The following is a 23,992-nucleotide window of genomic DNA, read 5'->3' as shown; positions in this document are numbered from 1 at the left end:
CATGGCCACATTTGACATTTTCCAGCAAGAGATGAAGAGGCTTTTCCGCAGTGGCCAAGCGTGTTGCCGCCTGATGGTTAAGCAAGCTGCTGCCGCGCCAGCACTGACAGCATGTGTTGTCCTTGGCACGGCAGGGCCTCACATGCACGCATGATTCAGCAGATGTACCAATGCCTTCCTTGGAGTCCACTCCTAGGCGCAAGCTGGAGACTGCAACCAAGTCAACACTGTGGATCCACATGGAAGTAGGAAAGGAGTCACGCATGGGTCGTTGTCCTTGATCAATATTTCCTTTTTTTCCCCCTTGAAAAAAGTGTCTGCTGTTTGTGAAATTACTTCACTATCATGTTCCTTTAAATAAAACCATGCAATTCTTTGATGTGAGGTTGTTTGTTCAACTTGTTGTGCATCCTAAACCACGCCAATTTGCCAATTTCCTGAGTCAAAACATTTCTCTTTTCTTGGCACGCAAATGTTGGGCAGAAAACGTCGTCTTCTTCTTCTCCACTGCCTGCTGGCGAGAACTCTCAACTGAATGATGGATGATGTGATCACACGTGCAGCCGCACGCGCGCTCGCAGCACTGGCCTCTGCCTCAGGCTCCGTCAGGTTCCGTCCCCTCGCGCTCACGACTAGCTGCTCTGCTCTCTTCCGTCAGATCATCACTACGCCTCGGCTCCACCACCGTTGAGTGCCTGCCGTTTGGATCCCAGGGCTAAGTTTTACTAGCTCTCTTAATTCTAGTACCGTGAAGTAATTGCTGGGCTAAACAGGACAAGTGAGCGCCCAGGAGAAGTGGACGGGGATGGATGACTTGTTTCCTGCGACTCCAGCAGCAAGGTGTACCTGATCCTGCGCCCTACCAGCACGACCCAAGCAGCAGCGGCCTCCTCCTGGCCTGCTGGCTGCTTGCCTGCTCCTGCACAGCGATTGCTCCAACCGCAAGCTACCAAACCTACACGGCCAAGCGTTGCAACTCATCCGTCAATTTCACTAATGCAACCGTTCTTTTCTAGTTTTTTTACTTTTACTTTCCTCGCCCAACAACAACAGGAAAGAAAGGACGATCATCTCATCTGGATTCTGAGTTTCTGATGCCTTGCCGTGCCAGCAACCACTGCCATCCATGATCTGTGTTGATCTGTCCGCACACATGGCCTGGGGGCCTGGGGCTCTGTGGCTTGGCGTCGCCTGCCTGCTGGCTTCCATTGCAGCGGCCAGCGGCTGCAGGGCACGAGGGCATGGGGCTCTGACGCTAGCTCTGGCCTAGCTGCTGCTGCTGCAGGCCATGCATGCAGGCCATCATGCATGCCATGCCAATGCCAGGGGATGAAGGGAGAGGGGGGCCTTGGCGCTTTGCAGTCGCAGACTCGCAACAGCAGGCAGCAGCATGCATACGATGTACAAGGGGCCGCCCCTGCTGCTGTCTCGGCAATGGCATTGCCTTGCAACGAGGCTGAGCAAAATATGATTTTTACTCTAGATGAGACTGATGAGCACACGACGCAAGATTGATTTCAAGTTTACAGGCTTTAGCGACGGTGTCTATGGATCATGATTTAATTAATTAGTGGACAATGGGTGTACATTTAGTGGTCTGATTAGTTTTTGGGCGATTTTATCGCAAGGACACACTTGCCACGTTGGCAGTCTATTCTCATAGTGCATTTGTAAAGCATTTGCAAAGCTGTTCCCTCCCGTCTTCTTCTTTGGTGATGTTTGTGGAGAGCATTTGCAAAGCTCCCTCTCATAGTGCGCCGTCGTCTCGTCGGCAGCCGTCACCAACCTCCGTTCAGCGTCGCCATGATGAAGCATCAAGCATGCCTGCCTCACTGATCAGTGATCACACTCGCTCGCTCGCTTCAGACAGCATGGTGGGAGAGAGGTGGCTTGGCTTGTCGTCAGGCCAAAGACGACGGCACACGCGGCACTGTAGCTGCTAGGGGTAGCTGTAGCTTTTCCTCTCATCTCCTGATGTGATGCCTGATGGCCTTTATCTTGCCGTCCTTTTTATCTGTTGCATAGTGCCATTGGTGCTGCAGACGACAGAGCTTGACAACACATCCCAGGACGGCGTCGTAGCACCAGCAGGTGTGGTTGCATGCTGCTAGTACTGGCCTACTGGGGAAGAAAATTGGATTGGACTGAACTGAACTGGATCAGCACTGTGATCTGAACACTACTCCTAAGACTGTAGTGTAGCGCTGATGCTACATTACTAGGGATCGATCGATCCCACAAGGTGATGGGTGAGGGTGAGGGTGATGATGAGGGAGGGCATGCAGATGCAGTGCATGGCCCAGACCATACCGGCCTTTGGCGCCTTGTAGTGAAACTGATGAAACATTCTGGATTCAGATTACTGCCAGGCAAAGTGAGTGGCAAACAACACAACAAAAGTTGGGGTCCAGAAGATGTGTAGTGTAGACGAGAGCATGAGAGGCCGGACAAATCACAGGCGCCGATTGAGGTCTGCATGCTGGTGGATTAGCACATGAGGGCCGTTCCATCCTTCACGCCCATGCATGTGTGTGCAGCTGTGTTGTTCGGCTGTTCCCCACTGAAGCTGCATCTTCTCCTTCCTCACCAAGTCGGCCGCAGAGATCGAGTCCCCGTGAGAAATATGGCTCCTTCTTGCTCCCCTTCATTCGGACAAGAAGTACTAGGAGCGAGCAACTGGAGCAAAAAAGAAAAAGCATGAACTGTGTCAAGGACACTGAACCTCAAAGAGCTTATTCAGCTCCCCCAAAACCAAACCAAACCAAACCAATAATCACTATCCACTGCACGGCAGATCTAGGTGCATTGCAGGGTAGCTGAATGCTGATCGCGCATAGTGGTAGGGAGGGGTTCAGAATTCAGATCAGGGTAGTTCAGTTTCGATCCCCCACAAGACAACCACACTGGCACACCCAGCAGCCGGGCATTAAGTTGCTATCCATTTTGGGATGGGCTCTCCACATGCTCCCCTGCCCCCCTGCACACCCACAGCTCTCGCCTCTGCTTGGACCCCCAGCTCCAGTAATAATTCAGCCAGATTTCCCCTCGCTGCTGGATGTTCGCAATGCATTGGTGTGTGCTGTTGTTGCCGGCACCAGCAGTTCAGCACCGTCCCTCTCACCAATCATCAACCCTCAACTGCCCCCTGATCCGGCCACAATCATTAGCCTAATCCAACCATAAATAGGTTCCAATCAGAGTTGCTAATACGTACTACTAACAACCATGCACGGCACAGAGCAAGAACAGTAGCATGATGGAATAGTGAAAGGCACAAGCACACCACATGAGCTTCAGAGAGTAGTTAACAAGTGAAGTGATCTTCAGTCTCACCCTCCCACATCAGTCGCTCGAGCAAAGCACACTAGACAGCAAGTTAGGGACAGACATCGATTAGAAACAAAGGAAGAAGAAGAAAGAGGAGCTACAGAAATCAATCAAGCAAGGAGAAAACAAATCCATGGAAGTTGTTCAGCATCAGTTCGGTCGACGGAAGGATGGAACAGTGGAAAGAAGCCAATGCAGCTAATTAAGCTAAGATTAACCAGAGCTAGACTGAGGCGATGATCGTCAGCAATTCAGCATCGCCATCTTGATCAATGTTGTTGTTGTTGTGATGTTGGGTTGGTTGGTCGGTTACTCCAGCCGGAGCTGCTGCGGCGGCGGCGGCGGGCTCCGGCTGGGGCTCCGCCCGGGCCCTCCTGGCTCCGGCAGCGGCATGCCGCCGAGCTGCTGCTCCGGGTCGCCGTCCGGCAGCCCGCGCCGCGCCAGGGTGTGCTTGTTGTTGTGCATCCACACCTTGAGCACGCGCCGCTTCACGCCCACCTCCTGGCAGAAGCGCTGCACCGCCGCGTCGTCCAGCTTCTGCAGCCGCCACCCGGCCTCCTCCGCGAACCCCAGCATGCGGGCCTTCTGCTCCGCCGTGAACTTGGTGCGGAACCGCTTCCGCGCCGGCGGCGGCCCCTGCTGCTGCTGCCCCGGCGCGCGCGCGTCGTCGGAGTCTGCCGACGCCGCGCTGTGGTTCGCCTGCTGCTGCATGGCGCTCAGCGGCATCACCATGCGCGTCGGCGCCGGGGGCAGCGCCGCCACCAGGAGGCCCCGGTGGTGGTGGTGGTGCGCCGCCGCCAGCGGGCTCAGCGGGTGGTGGTGGTGGTGGTGGTGGTGCCCGTGCAGCTGCCGCGCGTCGCCGCCCGGCGGCTCCTTCCGGTGGAAGTTGCGGTGGCACCCGCACGCCGAGCACCTGAGCGCGTCCAGCGAGCCCTCCTCCCCCGCCGGCATGAACTCGCCGCACCCGTCCGTCGCGCTCCCGCCGATGGCCGCCGCGTGGTTCTTCAGGCACTCGCGGTACCTCACCCCAGCCCCGCCGCCTCCCGCGCCGACGGGCACCACCGCCAGCTGCCGGTTCTTCGCCTCCTCCGGCACCACCACCTCCGGCGGCGACATGTGCCGCCCGTTCGCGCCGTGGCTGTGATGCTGCGGGTGCTCGTGGTGCCCGTGGTGCAGGCCCAGGTACGGCGAGCCCCCACCGCCGCCGTGCATTGCCAACGGCACCGGCAGCTCCCCCTGCGCCCCGGAAAGATCCATGCTTTGCTCCCTTCCTCCGCCTCAGCTAGCTCCTGCTCCGCTGCAAATCTGCAATGGCGCGGCGCGCGCAAGCACAAACAAACAATTGAAACCAACAAACAGGCAGGCAGCAGGGATTTCAGCAGGGAGGTGAAGTGAATGCCAAGATGACAGCTTGGAGCTTCCAGGCAATGATGTATGAGAAACAAGAATCTGGTATGCCTTGGGAGGCTCAAAAAAGTGGGGTGAGGAAGAGAAAAAAGATTGATTCTCGGGGAGAGTGAGAGAACAAAAAGGGTCGAGGTTGTGGACCTTGTGCTGGCCTTGGGATCTTGGCAAGAAGATACCAGAGTTAAGTTCCAAACTCCAAGATGGGGGTAACTCTACTACTCCTAGTACTACATACTCCTATGTTCCAAGGTTTCTTGGGCTCCCCACCATGGCCATGCAGAACAAGATCAGTAGTAGAATGGTAGAGGAGGATGGATACAGATACAGTGGCTGCTCTACCTCTGCAAATGCTTTGCATTCACACCACTACTTGTTGCTACCAGTTGGTGTGTGGATGCTTTCTCTCGTGTACTCTTCAACAACACACAAGACATACATGGACCAGCCTTTGACCTCCTACTACTACTCTCCCACTCTACTATGCTAAACATTCTGTGCTTTTGTTGTGGGAAGAACAGTGTAGAAACAAAGGGGAGGGACAAATAAAAACACAAAGGTGAAGAAGAAGAAGAAGAAGGGGCTGAACAAACCAAAAAAAAAAATAACAAGGATGAATGAAGGGGGAAGAAAGAAACAAACCTTGTAGTGACTGCCAAGGGGCTAATCAGTTGGGCAAAGAGGGAGCAAGCTCATGCCTTCTCAAGCCTTGGCCTCCATTGCTACAAGAAACCAACCTTGCTGCCTACTACAAACTACTACTGCAAAGTGGTAGGGAAAATAGAGGAAAATGTCAAGGGTTAGAGATGGTAGGCTGTGAGCTAGAGATGGCCAATGGGAGGAAGGCTTGTTGCCTCTGATGTAGTAGGGTGTGTAATAAACAAGATGAAATGAGAGGAGGCAGCAAGAGAAATACTACTAGAGCTACTAGCTCCTGGTGCTTGCTTTGCTTGCACTGTCAGGAATCCAAGCATGCTCAGAGAGGGGAGGGAGAGCCTGTGGGCTGTGGCCTTGTGTGGTGTGTCAGGAGCTGTACTGCAATGGTGAGAGGGTGGGAGCTACAGGAGCTGAGCGAGTCCATGGATGTCCCCACACAGATTTTTATTTTTTATTGAAAATATTCAGAATAATGAGTGTTTTGTTCAGTTCCTTTCTCCTCTTTTCTTTCCTATTTTCTGAGAAAGGGATCGGCCAGAAAACGAGTTTAAGCATTTAATTCCTTTTGTGCCCATTCACAAAAAATATTACGGTGCATGCTGTTTTTTTTCTTTCTGAAATGGTATGATGCGTATTATCCTGAAAATTGAGTGTGGAGCAAGGTTACAGATTCCCTCCTCCCGTCTGGAATGGAAAAAAAGACACATAGATTTTGACAAAAAGTCTATTTTACCAGTATTTTGCTCCTTTTTTTGTTGTTGTAGAGATTTATTGTTTCCGTGATAAATAAATTTATGCAAATCATATAAAGCGATAGTTGATGAAAAAAACTCTAGAATGCAAACAAAAGGACATACCAGCATAGACACACTCTTCACCAATGCTTTCCAGCCACCTGTCCTGAAGCCAAGCTTTACACTATGCTTGTCGTTGCCATGGGAAGCTTCTACTAGGGAGTCAAACTTGTCAAGAACCACACGAGAATGAATCTAGCCAATGGCAGCTCATTCACTTCCTCATTTTGTCAGAAATGACTAGATTAGATTAAACCATCACATACAGGCCCAATAGTTTTGCACCACATGTATCCCTGTCACCCAACAGATTCTTATCATTTGGCACTTTGCACATGATTTTAGTCATCAATTGCTGTAAGGGCACTTGTGCAGAAGATTAACCTCAGGCCCACCTAATCCCAACTTTTAGTTTTTTTTTGAAATAAACCAACTTTTAGTTTTGATCATGTGTAAAACCTGCTTTGCTGATGGTGAAATGCTTGGTGGCTGCCACTATGTCTACTCACTGCACAACATTCTTCTGCCTGTGAAGAAAATTGACAGGTCTTCCTTTAAGGCTCAGGTGGGGATTACAGTACAAATCTGTGCTGTGCAGTGGAGTTTGGTATTAACTAGTGACATTCAATTTTTGCAGCTGGCTCAGTAAGAACTCAATCAAAAGTTGCAAATTCACAAGAATTTTGTCAAAATGAATCCTTCAAAATTCTTGTGTCAATCCTTTCGATCCAAAAGGGTCCGAAATCACAATACATTATGATTACACAAGCAGATGAATCTAGGATATGATATGATGGTTAAATCATGAAATTATATTTTACACAAAGTTTTCTACCGCGCAAAGGAGAGGGCTGGGATTGTGGCTTTCGGAGACGAAATTAAGTTATCACCTTCAATTTTCCAACTGCATCCAAATGCCCATGTCAAATTGGCCATGTTGCTGAGCATGCATATCATTGTTAGAATTGGATTCTCTTTGAGGAAGGATAGAAAAGTCTTAATCGCTTTTTATTCCAATGAATATATAAAGTTTCTCGGCATGCAAAGTGCACAAGGAATGATCTTTAAGGTACTACATTAGTACCCTCCTTTATCTTTCCATCAGCTGAATGTCCTCTGCATCGGCTAGAATGTTCGGTCTTGATGTTACAAGGCTGGATGAATCGTCCTGCAATCTCTCTCAAGGATACATAAAAGATGCATGGATCCTAGCTTCTTTTGCGCTCCTTTTTATAATTCAACACGAATTTGTCTTTCAATCATTTGCATTATTCTTTACTTTCGGTTTTGTTTCTCCTGATCTGATCCTTTGCATATCCGCATCACTTTATTCTTGAATACCTTGCGGTTTGCTTTATTCTTGACTAAAATGTAATTCCAGTAACCTTTTGCTGCCGTCCTTTTTGGTCTTCTGATTCGTTTCATAGTCTTGGAATTGTGTTTGATGCTGAGCTATTGACCAAGACTATATATAAATATGGTGGCAACAAAAGGTGCAAGAAGGAGAATATATATGCTGAAGGATGGTCATAAAAATATTTCCATTTTAATTTTTTAAAATTCTATGTATGGTAGAGAAAATATAGCTATAGTAAAATCCTAAAAACAAAGAATTGTTTTTCCTTGAAGAATGGAAATGCTTGAAAAACTATAGCACAGTGAACATGTAATGCAAATTATTTAGTGGGAGCTACTGGCGATCAGATATCTGAAATGATGGCACAAGATGTTGTGAGAATTCTCTTAACATATATGTTATGATTGTTTGATTATATGATACCAATTGTTAGCTGGGATATGAAACTGAGGATTATCTAGAAAACACATCCAATGGTCACTATAGACAGCAACTTTTGTTTGGAATGTTGAATAATTATCCTACTTGAAATGATTTCCATGAAAGTGGAAATGCTCATATTGCCAAAACTTGTAGAAGTTTGACCATTGATAACATATCTAAAACTAAGAAGATCGGCTATGTGAAAATTATATTACTAAATTTGCCTAGAAGCGCTTTAATCAAAATATAATTTTATAAAATTACATTTCAAACATCGTAAAAAATAAGAACCAGAAAAGAGCTTCGAAATTCACGTCAGATGATCGCGGACAAAAACCCTGCGCCTTTGGATGCATGGACTCTGGTCCCCCTGGACCACCTGATCAGGTGTGTCCCACTTGAGAGAGAGAGAGAGAGAGAGAGAGAGAGAGAGAGAGAGAGAGAGAGAGAGAGATCAGAGATGCAGCAGCAAGAGTTCATGGACCATTTGACTGTCTCTGTTTTTTTCTTTTCGTTCTATTGCCTGGCTGAATTTTCACACCAGGGCTAAGTTTAGAGATCCGCGCGAGTCTTGTTGTCGTCCCGGGCCTCAAAAGAGGGGCCTACCTAGCTTCTTGATCCTCATCTCCAATCATGTATGTGTGCCCTACATGTGGTTAGCAAGGATTTCAATTGGAATGCATGCATTGACCCTACTTGGTGTGGCCCAACAGAAGGGCACTAGAAGTTCATTCAAAAGTAGATCATGCCAGGTCGAAAATCTTCAGCTTTTGTCTTTCAAAACACAAAATTGGCTATTAGAGAAGTTGGAGCTGTTTTTACTACGACACCTTATAGCTAACTTTCGCGTATATATAACATAGGTGGAGAGCAAAAATTTGCATTGGAATTGTCCAATCGATTTTTAGGTTGCATGCATTTTATTTATGAAGACATGGGGACTCAGAAGTGATCTCAAGACAGTTGTCTCAACTCGATGTATCAATCGTAATTTCAATGGAAGTTTCCATTAAAATATCGTCTTTTCTTCCCCATTAGCTTTAGACCTTTATCCTCCGCATTGTGATGAGCTTCAATATGACTGCTAAATAATTGTCCAACTATCTCCCTGAAAACATGTTTAGTTTCTCGTCGTCTAAGATAATAAATGTGGTTAATTTCTGAATAATAGTTGAATATTCATGCAAAATCCGAGAGAGAGAGCAGATGCCAGAATTTCTTCCCAAGAGGAAAAAATTGAGACTTTTCTTTCAGGTGAAGTATGTGTGCTATCTATTTGCCAAATTAAATTGGCATAGCTGGAGAATGGAAAAGAAGCAAGCATCAATAAAGGAAACACACGTTGAACCACATTTACCGAAAGTTAAGCAATTTTCCTTACAGAATTGGTATTTCATTTTAGGGATTCAGTTTCTAAATCGCATCATCCAAAAGGTATCGAATGGGTGGCTGTACAGCACTGTTGATCCTGATAATCCTCAACGCTTATCTCTTCTTAACCCCCCAATCTTTTGATTGCAACGACATGACAAAGACATGTCAAAAAACATTGGTAATCACCAGATTAATGTGGTCGGCATGCATTGGATTCTTGGGACCTTGGGACCAATTGGAAATCGCTGTACAGAGGATCTCATAAAACACAAAGGGATTATGTGCATCATCCCAATTTGTTGTTATGTCACAATCCATGTGTCTTTCTCCTCTGCAGCATGGTTCCTCTCTCTTTATTTTTTTTCCTTTTTCATTTCTCAAGCTTTTTCAAACGGTCATGCCTACTTTCATATATGATTGCTTATAGGCCAATTAATCAGGATCGCTTCAAACTATGTGTGTTTACTTTGATACTAAATGAAACCCACGATGGTCTAGTTTTGTTGATTTGGGCACATCAAGTGTTTACTTTGATACTAAATTCACAGCATCATTACAGAATTGTTTCATTCGATAATCCTCATTAGTTTAAGGGCACTGGTTTCAACAAGATGAGATATGCACACAGGTTTAAAAAAGAATCATATCCAAAAGACTTGATTGCGCATACCTCAATATAAGGACTCAAATAAACAAAAATGAGACTTTTGTGGCAGAATCAAAACTGTTTGTGTACATGTCACCAAAAAATGGATGGCGTTGGTAAGTGTACCTATTAATGTACCTTATCATTTCAGGATGGTATATATGGCATTTATGGCATGTCCTTAGATATTTGATTTGTGGATGACAATCGTAGTCGTAGTCATAGCCAAAGAAAAAGGTATAACAAGCTGGCCCACCAGTCAGAACCCCAAATTCGTTTTTTACGAAAATAATCTCTAAAAAGCATGACAAGAATTTCAATTTTCATCCATCTTTTTGGATATACATGTGGCTAGGGTTTGTTGAGCTACGTGGTGTGTTACTTGCAAGGGAGGTAACAGGAGAGACTGCTGTGGGTGACCGTTTTCTTGTCTTTAAAGATACATTAACACCATCCTTTTAAATTAATAAAGATTCCTTAACACCGTCTCCCAGCAGGGATTAGTGTTTGGAGCTTCTTTAATTCGTGTGGTTTGGTTCGAAAGGGATGTTAGATTTGGTTAGTTGGAACAATTAACAAACATAAGTGTACTTTGCCTTCAAAGTGTTGTCTTATGTACATGCAAAAGTTATGCATGTAGGTGGCCCTGTTTGGCTGCCACTATTCCGTTCCGTTTTGTTTGTTCCAAGGTGGCCAGACTCTGCTGTTACCTTTGGTCATTTTTTTTTAACTCGGTCGCACGTGTCAACGATTAAGAAAGTTGTGGCAGAATTCTCCTAGACTAGCTAAAGTACAGCAAACAATTTGATGAACTAAACTTAGTCAAGTTTGACAAGAAATCATGAAAGATGTTGGCAATCTTAGTGTACCAACCAGACGGCCTTTTTTTTGTAAACAGAAATAAAACCAATAAGAAGCATAAAAGAAAAGAGGAGAAATGTGATTACACGATGAGCTGGGCCTACTAGTAGGTAAAAGCCCAAAGACCCATCAGCCCTCTGGCTAAGATCCAGCCATTTGAGATAGTGAGATTCAGGCCCATCATCATCATCATCATCTGAGATAGTGAGATTCACAATCCACTTATTGTCAAAAACACATCAATCAGCACACACAAAGGTTCACTCATTAAAATTATCTTGATAGCACCGATCTTTCACCATAGACATAAGAGCAAACTCTTACTCTCAGTAGCAGACAATGATCAGTAGTGTTAAAACTGTGCACTTAAAAGATCAAACAGTGATGGTCTGTAGCTTTGCATGAGATCAGATTCATATCTTCACATGGAAGGTGGCTCAAAAAATCCGTCATTAACCTCTCAAAATGATAAAATAACACTTACAGGCTCGCAGTTCGTGAAAGGTTCAAATGAAGTAAAGATAATAGCACAACAGGTACAAAGAATTGTACATAAAAATGAAGGTGACTTGAATATAGGGCAGAACAGGCTCGGCACTGATTATATCGCGACCTAGGCTAATGTACATCACAACATTTTTTTTTTCTTCTCATTCCAGCTTCTCAAGCTCGCCCATCCTCTCTATAATTGCCTGAAAAATAGGCAAGTGGTGAGAATGAATACAACTTATATGTAAAGCAAAAAACACATGTAATGTTTTCCAGTATAAAGTCTGCTTAAGTTGCAATGAAGATCTCAGGAGCAATGAAATATATTTAGTTCAAGTGAGTTCTGGGTTGACCTAATGACCCAGAGGAAACAACTTTAGTCCCTAGTGTTGGTTCATAGTAAAACTGCAAACAAAAGTGTGTTTAACCTATAGTTGTCTGGGAGAATAGGAAATTTTAAAACCCACTGATACTTGTGCATTCTGCCATAGTTTCACTATTTTGCTCAAGTCATTATTAACATTAATGTTGTTGCAGTAGTGCAGGCACGACTTCAATGCTTGAAAGCTTCTGGAAATAATGCATAAAATGCTTGAAAAAAATGATTAAGTAGAGTGACAAATGCTATGTTCTTGCATCAAAACAAAACACGGGTGGCTATATTAGGAGAAGAAAAAAACAGAGAAACATTTATAGTGAAGAGCAAGCTATGCCAGTACACCATTTCGTAGAAGCATATTTAGCTTGACTCCATGCAAAGTGACAATACTGATCATATATTTAGCTGATCTCACTTAAAGGTAGAATATGTGCACAAAAGAAGTACTTCACCATTCTAGACCTCCTATGGTCAAGAAAAAGATATAGTGTACCTTTCCCATCTCACTACCTTAAGAAATTGCTAATTGATTTTATAATTATATTCTGCTACATCATATTCTGGGAATACAATGGAAGATTCCATCAGTATTATTGATACAAATACCTAAGACAAAGTTGACAGCAATATGTATTACGATGGGGAAAGACATACCCTTTTGCTTGTTTCTTGAAGCTCTCCAGCAAGAATAAACTCATCCAATATCAAGTAGACCTACAGCACACGACCAAAAAGGTCAAAGACAATTTATCAAAGTTAGAAGATCCAGCAAAATCAATGGCAGTTAGATACTTTAGCTTGGTTTCAGAAACACAAAAAATACTAGAATGCATAAGCAGTCAGATTTAGTCTTGATTGTAGCAAAAATGAAGTTCAAGATGTTTATTTTCAAATATCAGTCTTAAATAGACTGTTCTCAGATTTTTAACGTTTCTTTCCTAATGTCTAATGCAAATACAATTTGGGTTTTGACAATACTGAGCACGGCTTTGGAGGTTCCATATATGCAACCTCTCAACACATAGATAATTGTTTACTGAATACACTAGGCAGAGTGTAAATACTGAAGATTTCCAGATATGCAATCTCCCAAAGCATAGATAATTGTTTACTGAATACACTAGGCACAGTGTAAATACAAATTACAGATTATCATTTTGATAGCCAGAAGGCACTATTTATTGACACATAAAATAATGATGATAAACTTAGTATCAGAGTATCAGAAAACTGGGACAAAATAACTAAAGGTTGTTAGGTTCAAATAGGCTATATTGTTAGCAGTTTTCCAATGGCCCCTTTTATCATCTACACACAGGTCTATAAGCGAGTAACAGATGACAAATAAACAAAAGCAACACCAAATAGGTAAACATCTTGGCCAGCATATAGTGGCGCTAACAAATAGGCATGATTTTGGTCATAAAAAACTTACTGGCTATCAAAATATTAACCCTAACATATTAAATTGCTCAGTTGACAAATGGAACTGTTTGGAACATTTATCTAAACTGCATAAGAGATTAAATGTAAACACAAGTAATGCTGAAAAAAAAAACTTGGACAGAATACATTAGCAGTAGCTAAACACACGTAAATTTGGTCACCAATGAACTTGTTGATAAAGAGAATATTTGAACAGAAAACACTCTTTGGATACAACAAGTGATAAGATCAAGACTTCAAAAGTATTGCAGATTGCTATATTAGCCTAGAGAGATATAGAAGTTACCTTGTGGAAGTTAAATACTAAATCAAGTTCACAAACATTGCTGAAGAAATGGTCCAATATCTCGACAAACAGATGGATACATTCCAAGTATGCCAACTCATTGTCGGTGATATCCACACACATCGAGAAAAAGAGTCCTGCATATCTCCTGTAGATGACTTTGTGTGTACGGAACTGCAAGAGAAGTTCCACATTATTTACAAGGGGGAACAACGAAATTGAAGAAAGCTATAGAACTGGCTATCATATTGCTATACAAATGAAAAATACATTATGCAAAACCATCTTCCTCTAGCAGTATTCTAAAAATTGAACACTACTCAAAGAAAAATTTTAGGGACTTAGGATATCTAGGTTAGTCATATAATACCACTATTGAGCACCACTCTTAGTGATAAATATTGAAAAACATATCCTACAGAAGCACTTGTAATATCTACAATATGAATCTACTTCGCTGTTTCAAATCAGTCGGCAGAGTATGCTTGATATTACTTTTTTTACATGGTCATATTAAATATCTAATCATGAGTTTGGAAGTTCATTATGGATAGGTTTTTACTGTAGTAGCCTATATTGTAAGAATAAAAGAGGGAGCAACCAAGAGATGAATGGATGATAGATGACAACAAATAAAAATTGGCATGAAGGCAATGTACGATCTAATGCTATCCCCAAAAGAATTCATGGATAATAAGCAACCTCGCTTGTCAGATATTCACATACTAACTTACATCTCCATCCTAAGTTCCTGTTTGTTTTAGCTTGGAGTTGTGGATTGTAGCTTTCATAATCTCAAGCTGAAACAAACAAGGAGCTTTCTCATCCTAGATTGCAACAGTCCACAGGACAGATTGTTACAATCCAACAATCTGCTCCCCCTAGCTTGCAGATTTTTATGTTTTCACAATCTACAAGCTAAAGCACAGGACCTAACTTGCGTATTTTAAATCAACAGCAAGCAAGGCTTGATATTGCCTTTGAATCAGATCAAGAACATAAAATTTATGTTTTCCAAACAAGCTTGTGAATGCAAACTTTGCCAAAAACAGACAAAACATATCGATCTGGTTATACTAAAGTGAGATTTAAGAGCTATCCATACTGCCTGAGAGCTGGATTGGGCTCGCTAAAGAAATACTATAGTGAGGCCAGAGATTTTTTTTTCTTCAAAAGTTAGTGATGATGATGTAATGAGGTGTTTCCATAGCAAGTCTCAATGAAAAGTGTACAAAGCAAATGTGCTCATCCATCTGACCATCTCAATCACTGATCTCTGTGTATCATGTGTCGCTACACAAATCTAGGGATTGGTTACTGTAATTTCTAGCTGATTCCGTAGCTATGACACCCCTCATTCAAGATTGCATCTGTAACAAATTCTTAACAATGACAATTATCCCTTCCCACCAGACAATCTCTCCCAATCTAATGACAAAAAACTATGGTTAATCTGCATGTTTTTTTATTGCTCAACCTAAAAAATGAGGCAAGCCACACACAATTTTCTGACTGCCACACCGTGCAGGAACCAACTAAATCCAGCATTAGCCATATTGATCGACTGATTTCATTAAGCACCAAGAACAGTACGCAAAATCGAAGACTTACACTAGTTACCGTCACGAGATATCCCAATCAATACCCTAACTACACCTGGGATCAAAAGCAAGAGCTCAAACCACTCACCTCGACGAAGTTGGTGAACTTGGGGTCCCGGTTGACCACGAGCCGATGCACCTGGATTCACAACAATGAAGAACCAAGAAACACCAGAACGGATCAGCAACGCCAAACCAAAAGCTGGAGCCCAGAACAGGCACCAAGATCAAATCTTTCTTGCCCAGCAGGCTCCATGCTTACGTCGTACTCGACCTTGTGCTTCTCCGAGTCCTCGAGCGGGACGTAGTACTTGGCCAGCCGCGTCTTCCCCTGGCGGTTCTGCAGCAGGATGAACCGGATCTGCGCCGGCGAAGCAGATCGAACCGAGGTGAGAACAAGAACGGATCAAAGAAAGAACCAGGGCGATCGGGTGCGGGTTTCTTACCATGGCGGAGGACGATGTGAATGCTTGAGAATCGGGAAGAACAGGGGCGCGATTCGAGGGCGGGGGACGAAATGAGGAGGATTTTTCGTTTCTGTTTCTGATCGGGGGCGTGAAGGCTGGTTTGCTGTAGTTGCTGGAAGGTTTGGCCGTCTAAAATGGAAAGGGTTGGCACGTTTGCTCGAATTCGTATTTTGAATTTGCGTATTTTGAGTTTCTCCATTTTGAGAATCAGAAAATAAATTTACATGATGATGATCTAGCCGAATCCCTCATTTATTGAGTTCCTCAAAATATAGGGAGGATTAGGCAAGATATCATGTGTTTCTCTTTATTGGTGTTATAGACTAGATAGCATGAGCTTCTCCATTTAGAATACAACTTAGCCTAATCCTTCGTATCTTATCCCAATACATTTGAAGGGCTAATTTTGATATCTTTTAATTACTTAAGAAGCTATCCATTCTAAATTGTAGTTCGTTTTATCTTTTTAGTATATAATAATATCTATGAACTTATAAAAATCAAAACGACCTATAATTTGAAACGGAATTTGAAACGGAAGGAGTATACCTCTTCCATGGATGCTCGCTATATTGAGTTGGCTACACATTCACCCGTGATACACTCGTGAATATGACCTCATTTCTATTTGTTGTATTTTCAAAAAGAAAGTAAATAAATATGAAAAATCATGTCAGTGTGGTGGCGGCCCAATTTGCTAAAATGCTGTTGGGCCGGTATAGGAAAGGCTGCCTAGCCAGCCCAACCTGGCAACCCAAATACTACACAGTACACACATTGGGAAGGAAACTAAAATATTCAATCCTGATGATACTCTATCAGTCTATCCTGAAGAATATAAAGCAAAGCAAGAGATATAGAAATATAAAATAAAACAAGAGGTACAAAATGCGGTGATAAGCATCTTTTCAAAATTTATTATGATTTATTTGTTCAAACAAAATATTCACATTGCTTGCTTGTGCAACCCAAGCAAAAATAATAACCATTCCATGATGAAAAAGATAGGAAATAATCATCAACGTCATATTGAATGACATACTACAGTAGATTATCGTTTCTTTTCATTACTCATCAGTATATAGTCGCACTTAATTTAATAGAAAGATTTATTCAGCAACTGTTAACTTGATATAAATATTCAAATAGTATTTCGCCACTATTTTATCCAAAATTTGCTTTCCCCAAAATCATATCATCCCGCAGCAGATCTCCAATAACTAGCCTCCAATATTTCAAAATAGGCCACGTCATCATAATTGGGTGTATGTTTTTATTTGGATTAGTTCAAGAACGTCTCAAGCTCTTCGGCGGCCGTGGCCCGTAGTTGTGGGGCGATTGGGGAGGAGAAGGCTCTCAAGCTGTTGGAGGTTCTTTTTTTTCCCTATTTCTCCCTAATTAAGATATTAAGGATAATTTAATGGAGCTTTTGGAGTTGCTCTAGCACTCTGGATTCTTGGAACAAATTCATGAATGCACGTCGTTTTCCATCAGTCGTGATATTCGTTTGTTCCTTTTGCGGTGTGTGAACATGAGTACCCAATTGACTGCACGGATATATGTATATAAATATATGTATGTATGTATATATAGCAAATAAAACAAGAACATAAGTACAAAATAAAGCAGATATACTGAACCTAGTGGCCACAAGATGGCTCGCTTATCCGAGCAAGTTCAGATGATGGTAACGTGCGGATTGGTCCATCTGGGTGGCTAGCTATTGGCCAGCCAATTTATTTGTCACGCATCCGGTCAAGATTGATTCTCAGAAGATTTGGTTGAAAGCTGTCATGATTCATTTTCAGACAGTTCATTTGTCATTTTCGAGAGAAAAAAAAAGAGAGGATTTTTTTGTTATGGGTAAAGGGTAAGGACCATGCCTCCATGCTGTTTGAGAAGGCGATCTGCATCTTGGATTTATGTGGCACAAATCTAACATATGTGAAAGTTTATTTTGGAGGCATGGATTACAATTTACTCTAGAAATATTCTCGGCCACACAAGGTTTGGCTGAGTTGTTTTTTTAGGTCAATCTCTAATAGCTAGTCTAGTGCGAGTGGCAATATACTGTATAGTAGCAGCTCGAATATCTAGTGCACACATTAATACCATATTGAGTTGCATAAACTTGCCGTCCAATTCATAAACTTAAATTAGTAAGAAAAGCTGTATAATTCGGTTATATACTTAAATAAATACCATAAACCCTTTTTCGCTTTTTGGACAATAAAACCCACATTTATGCATCGCAAGTGGCAGCCGTCGTTTTCGAATTCAAGTCGTTGAGAACAAGAAAGAGGGAGAAAAAAGCGTCCATAAACACGCACGCCCATAGAAACCACACGATGAATGTTCCACACGGGTCGGCAGTAGCGAACCAGAGAGTGTCAGGCACTTGTTGGGAGATATTTCAAAAGCCGGCTGGGCTTTCCACCCACCAAAACGATCGGTCGAGCAACTTCCTTCTCGTTCATCAGCCGGCCATCTATCGTCAGCAATCAGCAGGCCTAGCTAGCTACATGAAGATCGTGTGCGACGCGTGCGGGCGGGCGGAGGCGGCGGTGCTGTGCTGCGCCGACGAGGCCGCGCTCTGCCGCCGCTGCGACGTCGCCGTCCACTCCGCCAACAGGCTCGCCGGCAGGCACAGCCGCGTCGCGCTGCTCCCGTCCACCACCACCACCGGCCCTTCGCCCGACCTCGCCGTCGACGGCACCGGCAGCCACCACCCCGCCTGTGACATCTGCCAGGTACGCACGTTCTTGCTGCTGCCTGCTACAGTATCCTAATCCTAACGGCGTTGTAGGGTACTGCTCAGCCGAGTAAGGCGCATGGTTTAAATCCGCATCAGACGTTTGTGTCCTTTTGATTGGATAACAAGTCAAGCTATAAACTTAGTGCCTTTTTTTGATCTATCAAGAAAACTACCATTATTCATATAACACTATGTATTTAAGGCTCAGTTTCAAGGATTACGCATAAGCACCCACGTACGTACCACCACCACCACACACAAGCACAGCGAGTACGCGCTCCATCACCCTTGCATACTATACCCTTGAACGTGTATTACACTATTACTACAGATTTTACAGTAAGCACATCGCTCGTTTTAAAAAAAAAAAGTAAGCGCGAGAGACTACTCATTCCAAAACCTTCCATTTTCAGCTCCTCAAATCTGTATTTTGCTTTCGTGCTGTCAATTTGTGTATGATTAAAAATAATTGCAATTGTTGCTTAACCTGTCAAAAAAGAAAAAGAAAAAAATCCAAAGATTATTTAAGGAAGCATGCATGCATGCATTACTGCCTAAAAGTTTTACTCCCTCCGTCTCAAATTACAGGTCGTTTTAGTTTTTTTAGGTGCATAGTTTAAGTTTTTGCTATGCAATGCATCTACATATAATATATGTCTAAATGCATATGTAAGAATATATATGAATCTAGAAAAACTAAAACGACCTATAATTTGAAATGGAGGGAGGGAGTACTAACAATTTTGATTGGAACATACAGAGTATTCTTAAATTAACCTAGCTTTTGTTACTCAAGCATGCGTAGATTTGGACACAGATAAGGATACCCGTTTCTTCAGAGAAGAAGATCCAATAGATCATGTTTTACCTCACAGATGTTTGGCTGATTGCTGCCGACATTACTCTCATCAAATGGTCCAGCATGCGCAGCCCATATGAGAAGTACATGGACGATATGACAACCCGTATCTGATGGCATATCTTTGCTCGTGAACTTGACAGCTTTGGTGGTTGCTGCTTGCTAGGATAGGTGATGCACAACGGCCAATGCACTCAAATTGTAAATACGCAATCGCAACGGTCCCCAACCACATACTACGTCAAATTTCAATCGAAATTATGAATTTAAACAAACATTGAGACCCAGTGGATAAATTGGCGGTAAAACGTTGCAAACTCGAGCGCAACATGATGACATGAACAGCAGAACAAAGTCGAGATGCCTCTGCCTGATTTTGCTGTTGATTTCCTTGTGTAAATATAATTTGCATGCACTGCTGGCAGGAGAAGACAGGCTACTTCTTCTGCCTTGAGGACCGCGCCCTGCTGTGCCGGCCCTGCGACGTCGCCGTCCACACCGCGGGCGGTGCCCACGTCGCGTCCCACAGGCGCTTCCTCATCACCGGCGTCCGCATCGGCGGTGGCGTTGAGTGCCACAACGTCCCCGGCGTGGACGCCGCGGCCGGCGTCGTGAGCCCAAGCACCAGCAGCGGCAACGGGAGCAGCAGCGCTCCCAGCGGCGGCAACCCGTGGTCCATGCCCGACAAAGAGCGGCGGCCATCGTCGTCGGTCGGAGCAGAGGCGGCGAGAGAGGGCCTCGGCGATCAGCAGTGGCCGTGGAGTGAGTTCCTGGCCGATGACGCTGGCCTTGGCATGGAGCTTTGCTGCCCTGCTGGCCTCTCTGAACCTGGCTCGTCCAGCCTGACTGGATGACGACATGTTCCGAGATCATTAAGCTGAAAATTATTCCTGGGCATCAGCTGATCCAAGAAGTGTAGTATCAGATGATTTGTTAGCTTTAGCCTCCTGAACCGTCAAGTGCTAGATTCTTGAGGATTAACAAATATAAAATGGTAATTGCAACAGGAAATTGACATTCATTGAAGGAAGCATGTAGCAGGTAAGACAAAACCAAAAGTGCACCACAGGGTCATTAGAACGGTAGAACAAACAGGTTGTAATATTGATGTGTTGCACTCAGGAGATGTTCTTCATCCCATACTGTATTCGAAAGCAAAAAAAAAAAAAGAAAAAAAAAACCTTATAATCAGTCCGCGTGGTGCATGAAGAATCGGTGATCACTTAGCAGGTTCGTGTTCTCCTCTATTCTTTTTTGCTAAACCGAATTTGTCTCACCAAAAGTTGAGACATTCTGGGGACGATTTGATATTTTGATCTTGGATTCCCCAGTTGCTGGCTCTAGCGTCCTGAACTCCGAACGTGTGCTAACTACCAAGTACTCACTAGCCACAATGTTAATAGCGAGCCAACCACATTTTCTTCAGTTGGTTCAGAGTTCAGGACTCACGACTCACGAGTCATGACCACCACTGGTGAACTGCGAGGGGCGAGGAAGGCATGACGCCCTTGTTGGTGCGCTGCAACCTCTCAGCTTCAGGTTACGTTCTGATTGAATGAGCGCTCGTGTTCTTCAAGCCTGCACAAAATAATGTTCAGGCTCAGGATTCGTTCTTCCTGCACAAACTTCAGAAGCGAAGTCGACGGGCCATGCATGGCAGGTGAAATCGATTTGGTGAGCAATCTGACGCGATGCTATTGCTCACCACCGCAAATGCAACTCGCAGACAATCGCAGCGGGGCTTAGCTAGCTGGTGAAGCTGCTGACGGCGCGTGGACACCAGCCGGTCAATGGAAGCCGGGACGCCGCCGCGAGGTCAGCCGGTGTGTGCGTGGCGGCGCTCCGGGCGAGTGAGGCGCCGCCGTGCCGCATAAAGCAGAGGTGGCGTTTCCCTGACGCCGGAGCAACGACAACTTTGGGGTCGTAGCTACGGCCGTGAGCGGGCCACGGCCGGCGGCCCCGGATGCGCGGAATCCATGGCACAGGGCGTACGTCAATCCAGGTTGCGTCGACTGCCGACGGGCGTGGCTGACGGCCGATCGACGCCGTTTCCTTTCCCCGCGGCTGTCGAAGAAAGCAGCACCACCGGCCAGCGCCCTCGAGCAGCGCGGTCGCCGCCGAGCTGCGAGCTCCGCCATCCGACTCCGGAGACCGAGAATGACCGAGTCAGCATGGGACTCTGTCGAATCTTTTCCGCACGTATCGGATCGAACGGTCTACCCCGGACCCGTGCCTCGGCTCGCCAGAGCACCGCCGCGGCGCCGCGTTCCCACCGCATACTTCCTCCCGGAGGCCGACGACATCCATGGAGTGCCCGGTTGCATCGGCCAACGAGTAGGTAGAGGCACAGGCACTCGGGCAAGAGGCACCGGCCTCTCCATTGGCCTCCCCCTCCCCTCCAACAGGAGCGACGAGGATCGCGCCATGCATGGCGCCGATGCGGCCTCGCCGACGCCGTCCTGTACCACGCGGTTCAGAGTTGAGATCTCACAACCACCAGTGATGATGCAGGCGACTGGGGACTGCGAGGGGACGCGATGGCAAAGACGCCATTTGTTCGTGTGCTGCATGCAACCCCAAGTTCTGAGGTCGCGGAAGAGAAGAGCAATCCTGAAGAAACATGAGAAGCCGTTGGCATGATGGAGAACAATCTGAATCGGCGCTTGATTGTTGCAGGCCGAGGACCGCGCCGGCAGCCGATGAGATCGTGTATTGAGGAGCAGTAGCGCTTCAGCAGCTCCGGCAACCCGATGGTCATGCCCGACAAAGAGCGGCGGCCATCGTCGTCAGTCGGCGCAGCGGCGGCGAGAGAGGGCCTTGGCGGTCAGCAGTGGCCGTGGAGTGAGTTCCTGGCCGGTGACGCTAGCGTTGGCATGGAGCTGTGCTGCCCTGCTGGCTTCTCCGAACCTGGCTTGTCCAGCCTGACTGGATGACCGCTTCAGAAATTAAGCTGATTACTGGCGTGACTGATCCTAGAAACGTAGCATGATTCTTTACTTCACACAGGAAGAGATTAGTTAGATCTAGCGTCTCAATCTCAGGTCGTTGCTTGGACTTACAATTTTTAGTAATAATCCACCGACCTTGTCAACTTTAGGAAAAATTAAATGTGCAATCATTCAAATGTATGTACAATGTCTTATATTTGAGGATAAGTTTTAAATGCTCGAATGCAATGCCTTGTATTACATGACCGAGGAGTATGTTTTAGAGAAAATTCTCTCTATGCAATTAGAAATTTAGCTCATCCCTTCTATGCCATTCAAATTTAGATCATCCCTTTTTAATCTATCCCTTCTATGTCATTACCGGTAACGCCGTTAGATTTTGTATGTTGGGCACCGGTTTTTTCCGTTTTTACCCCTCTTCTAACCTTATCCCAAACGACAGCCACATCATCTAGACGTAATATATATACGTAATATATATAGGTGTATAGTAAAAGTTACGTATCTAGAAATAAAATAATAGTAATTTGGGACGAAGGGAGTACTATCGTACATGCAGCCTAAAATGAGAGATATATCTGTTGTTGTGATATGTGTCCGTGCTCTTAATTGTTTGGAACCGGGGACATATTTTTCGTTATTATTTATTCTTCATTTCTTCTATTCTATTGGTGTAACCGTATGATGATTATTTAGAGAGATGCCAAGAGGAATAATCAGATACAATCGATGGATGCACCTTTCCAAAAAAAAAACAATCGATGGATGCTTGTTTTGTGCGTATGTATCAGTGCCTATTCTCTTCTAGCAAGGCATAGAGGGAGGATATCAACAATGATTTATTTAGCCTCTCTCCAAGGGGTAATATTGTCTTTTCCACCTCCACTTAACAGTCATGTAACTGTATTGCGACAACAATGGCACATAAGGGATGGAGTTAAATTTTCAATAGCATTGAAGGGATGGCTTAAATTTGGATGGCACAGAAGGGATGAGCTAAATTTCCAATAGCATAGAGGGGATTTTCTCTGTTTTAGGTGTCCTTGCATGACGGCTGCCCGGTGATGGTGACGGTTTTTGGGTAGGGCCACGAGGTGGCGCAGCGCCATCGGCCACGGGCTGCGGAGGTGGCGGATGTGTCACGAGGAACACACTAGCACAGGGCAGACTCGTTAGAAAAGACTAAAAGATCGTCAAAAAAATGAATTCACTGTGGTGATTTGTTCTTTCGTGCCAAGAGTTTGAACCTCTTTTATCCAATTTTATCTCATGCACATCTGCAATTTTAGATTGTATTCTTCATGTTCCTCCTTGTGTTTTTCGATTCGCTTGCAGGAAAAATTTTCGTGGCGAGAACAATAGGGTCGTGCATGGTTGATAACCAAAGAAGACGTGGTGGTACGATTGCAGGGTTGGGATTTTGTTGACCGAAAGTCAGATTGCGTGTGTTACATCTCCACCAAATAGAGAGTTATCCTATCCAATGGAAGATCGGGCCAGTGCCTTAATCAGCTTAGTATACTATACAATAACTATAAGTTTATAATCATAAATAATATAATATATATAAATGAATAGTTAAATGAATAGTTAAAGTTTAATTTGGAACAACGTGATAAGTCATATCATGTCTTATAAAAATTGGAGGAAGTAATGTTTCGAAAGTTCCATCAGTTTGATAAAATCTTTATCCGAAACGCCAAAACGTACCGGACCAGTCGAATGTTCCGCTACGCAAACCGGCTTAAAGAATTTGCATTTGTGGAGTTGGCATACAGAATGGCGTTTGGCTCAGTGGATGCCTTTTTCCTCTTTTCCTTCCTCAAGCTAGGCTTCTTGCTAGTTGTTCGAAGCTTGGCCATGGAGGAGAAAGAGAAACACATCGCATCACCTCTGCAAGCTTGCATGCTCTCCTATTG

General features: G+C 44.5%; 3 protein-coding genes across 4 annotated transcripts; 1 reads left to right on the top strand and 2 right to left on the bottom strand.

Moving 5' to 3' along the window:
* Window positions 1–3,257: 3,257 nt before the first annotated feature.
* On the bottom strand, window positions 3,258–5,802 carry LOC101775363 (zinc-finger homeodomain protein 3-like). Its single transcript, XM_022825414.1, is given in 3 exon segments — window positions 3,258–3,697; window positions 3,700–4,632; window positions 5,374–5,802. Coding segments are annotated over 2 exon segments (1,032 nt in total). The 5' UTR covers window positions 4,585–4,632; window positions 5,374–5,802; the 3' UTR covers window positions 3,258–3,550.
* A 5,407-nt stretch (window positions 5,803–11,209) lies between these two features.
* LOC101774686 (AP-2 complex subunit sigma) lies at window positions 11,210–15,728 on the bottom strand. Of its 2 annotated transcripts, none has more exons than XM_004960725.3 (6): window positions 15,491–15,728; window positions 15,319–15,405; window positions 15,133–15,183; window positions 13,444–13,617; window positions 12,366–12,425; window positions 11,210–11,535 (listed from the first exon to the last, which is right to left on the bottom strand). In XM_004960725.3, the coding sequence occupies exons 1-6, from the start codon at window positions 15,491–15,493 to the stop codon at window positions 11,494–11,496; spliced, it is 417 nt and encodes a 138-aa protein (XP_004960782.1). In that variant the 5' UTR covers window positions 15,494–15,728; the 3' UTR covers window positions 11,210–11,493. The 2 variants fall into 2 exon arrangements, with proteins under 2 accessions (XP_004960782.1, XP_004960781.1); XM_004960724.3 differs by having other exon boundaries at window positions 15,307–15,405; window positions 15,491–15,721.
* Window positions 15,729–17,854: 2,126 nt separating this feature from the next.
* Window positions 17,855–20,151, top strand: LOC101774279 (B-box zinc finger protein 20). The gene is made up of 2 exons (XM_004960723.4): window positions 17,855–18,261; window positions 19,551–20,151. The coding sequence occupies exons 1-2, from the start codon at window positions 17,860–17,862 to the stop codon at window positions 19,977–19,979; spliced, it is 831 nt and encodes a 276-aa protein (XP_004960780.2). The 5' UTR covers window positions 17,855–17,859; the 3' UTR covers window positions 19,980–20,151.
* Window positions 20,152–23,992: the final 3,841 nt, after the last annotated feature.

Source organism: Setaria italica, chromosome III (genome assembly GCF_000263155.2).
Source record: "Setaria italica strain Yugu1 chromosome III, Setaria_italica_v2.0, whole genome shotgun sequence".
Lineage (NCBI taxonomy): Eukaryota > Viridiplantae > Streptophyta > Magnoliopsida > Poales > Poaceae > Setaria > Setaria italica.
The sequence above is the reverse complement of the archived record's forward strand: the minus strand, read 5'-3'. Positions and strand labels throughout refer to the sequence as shown.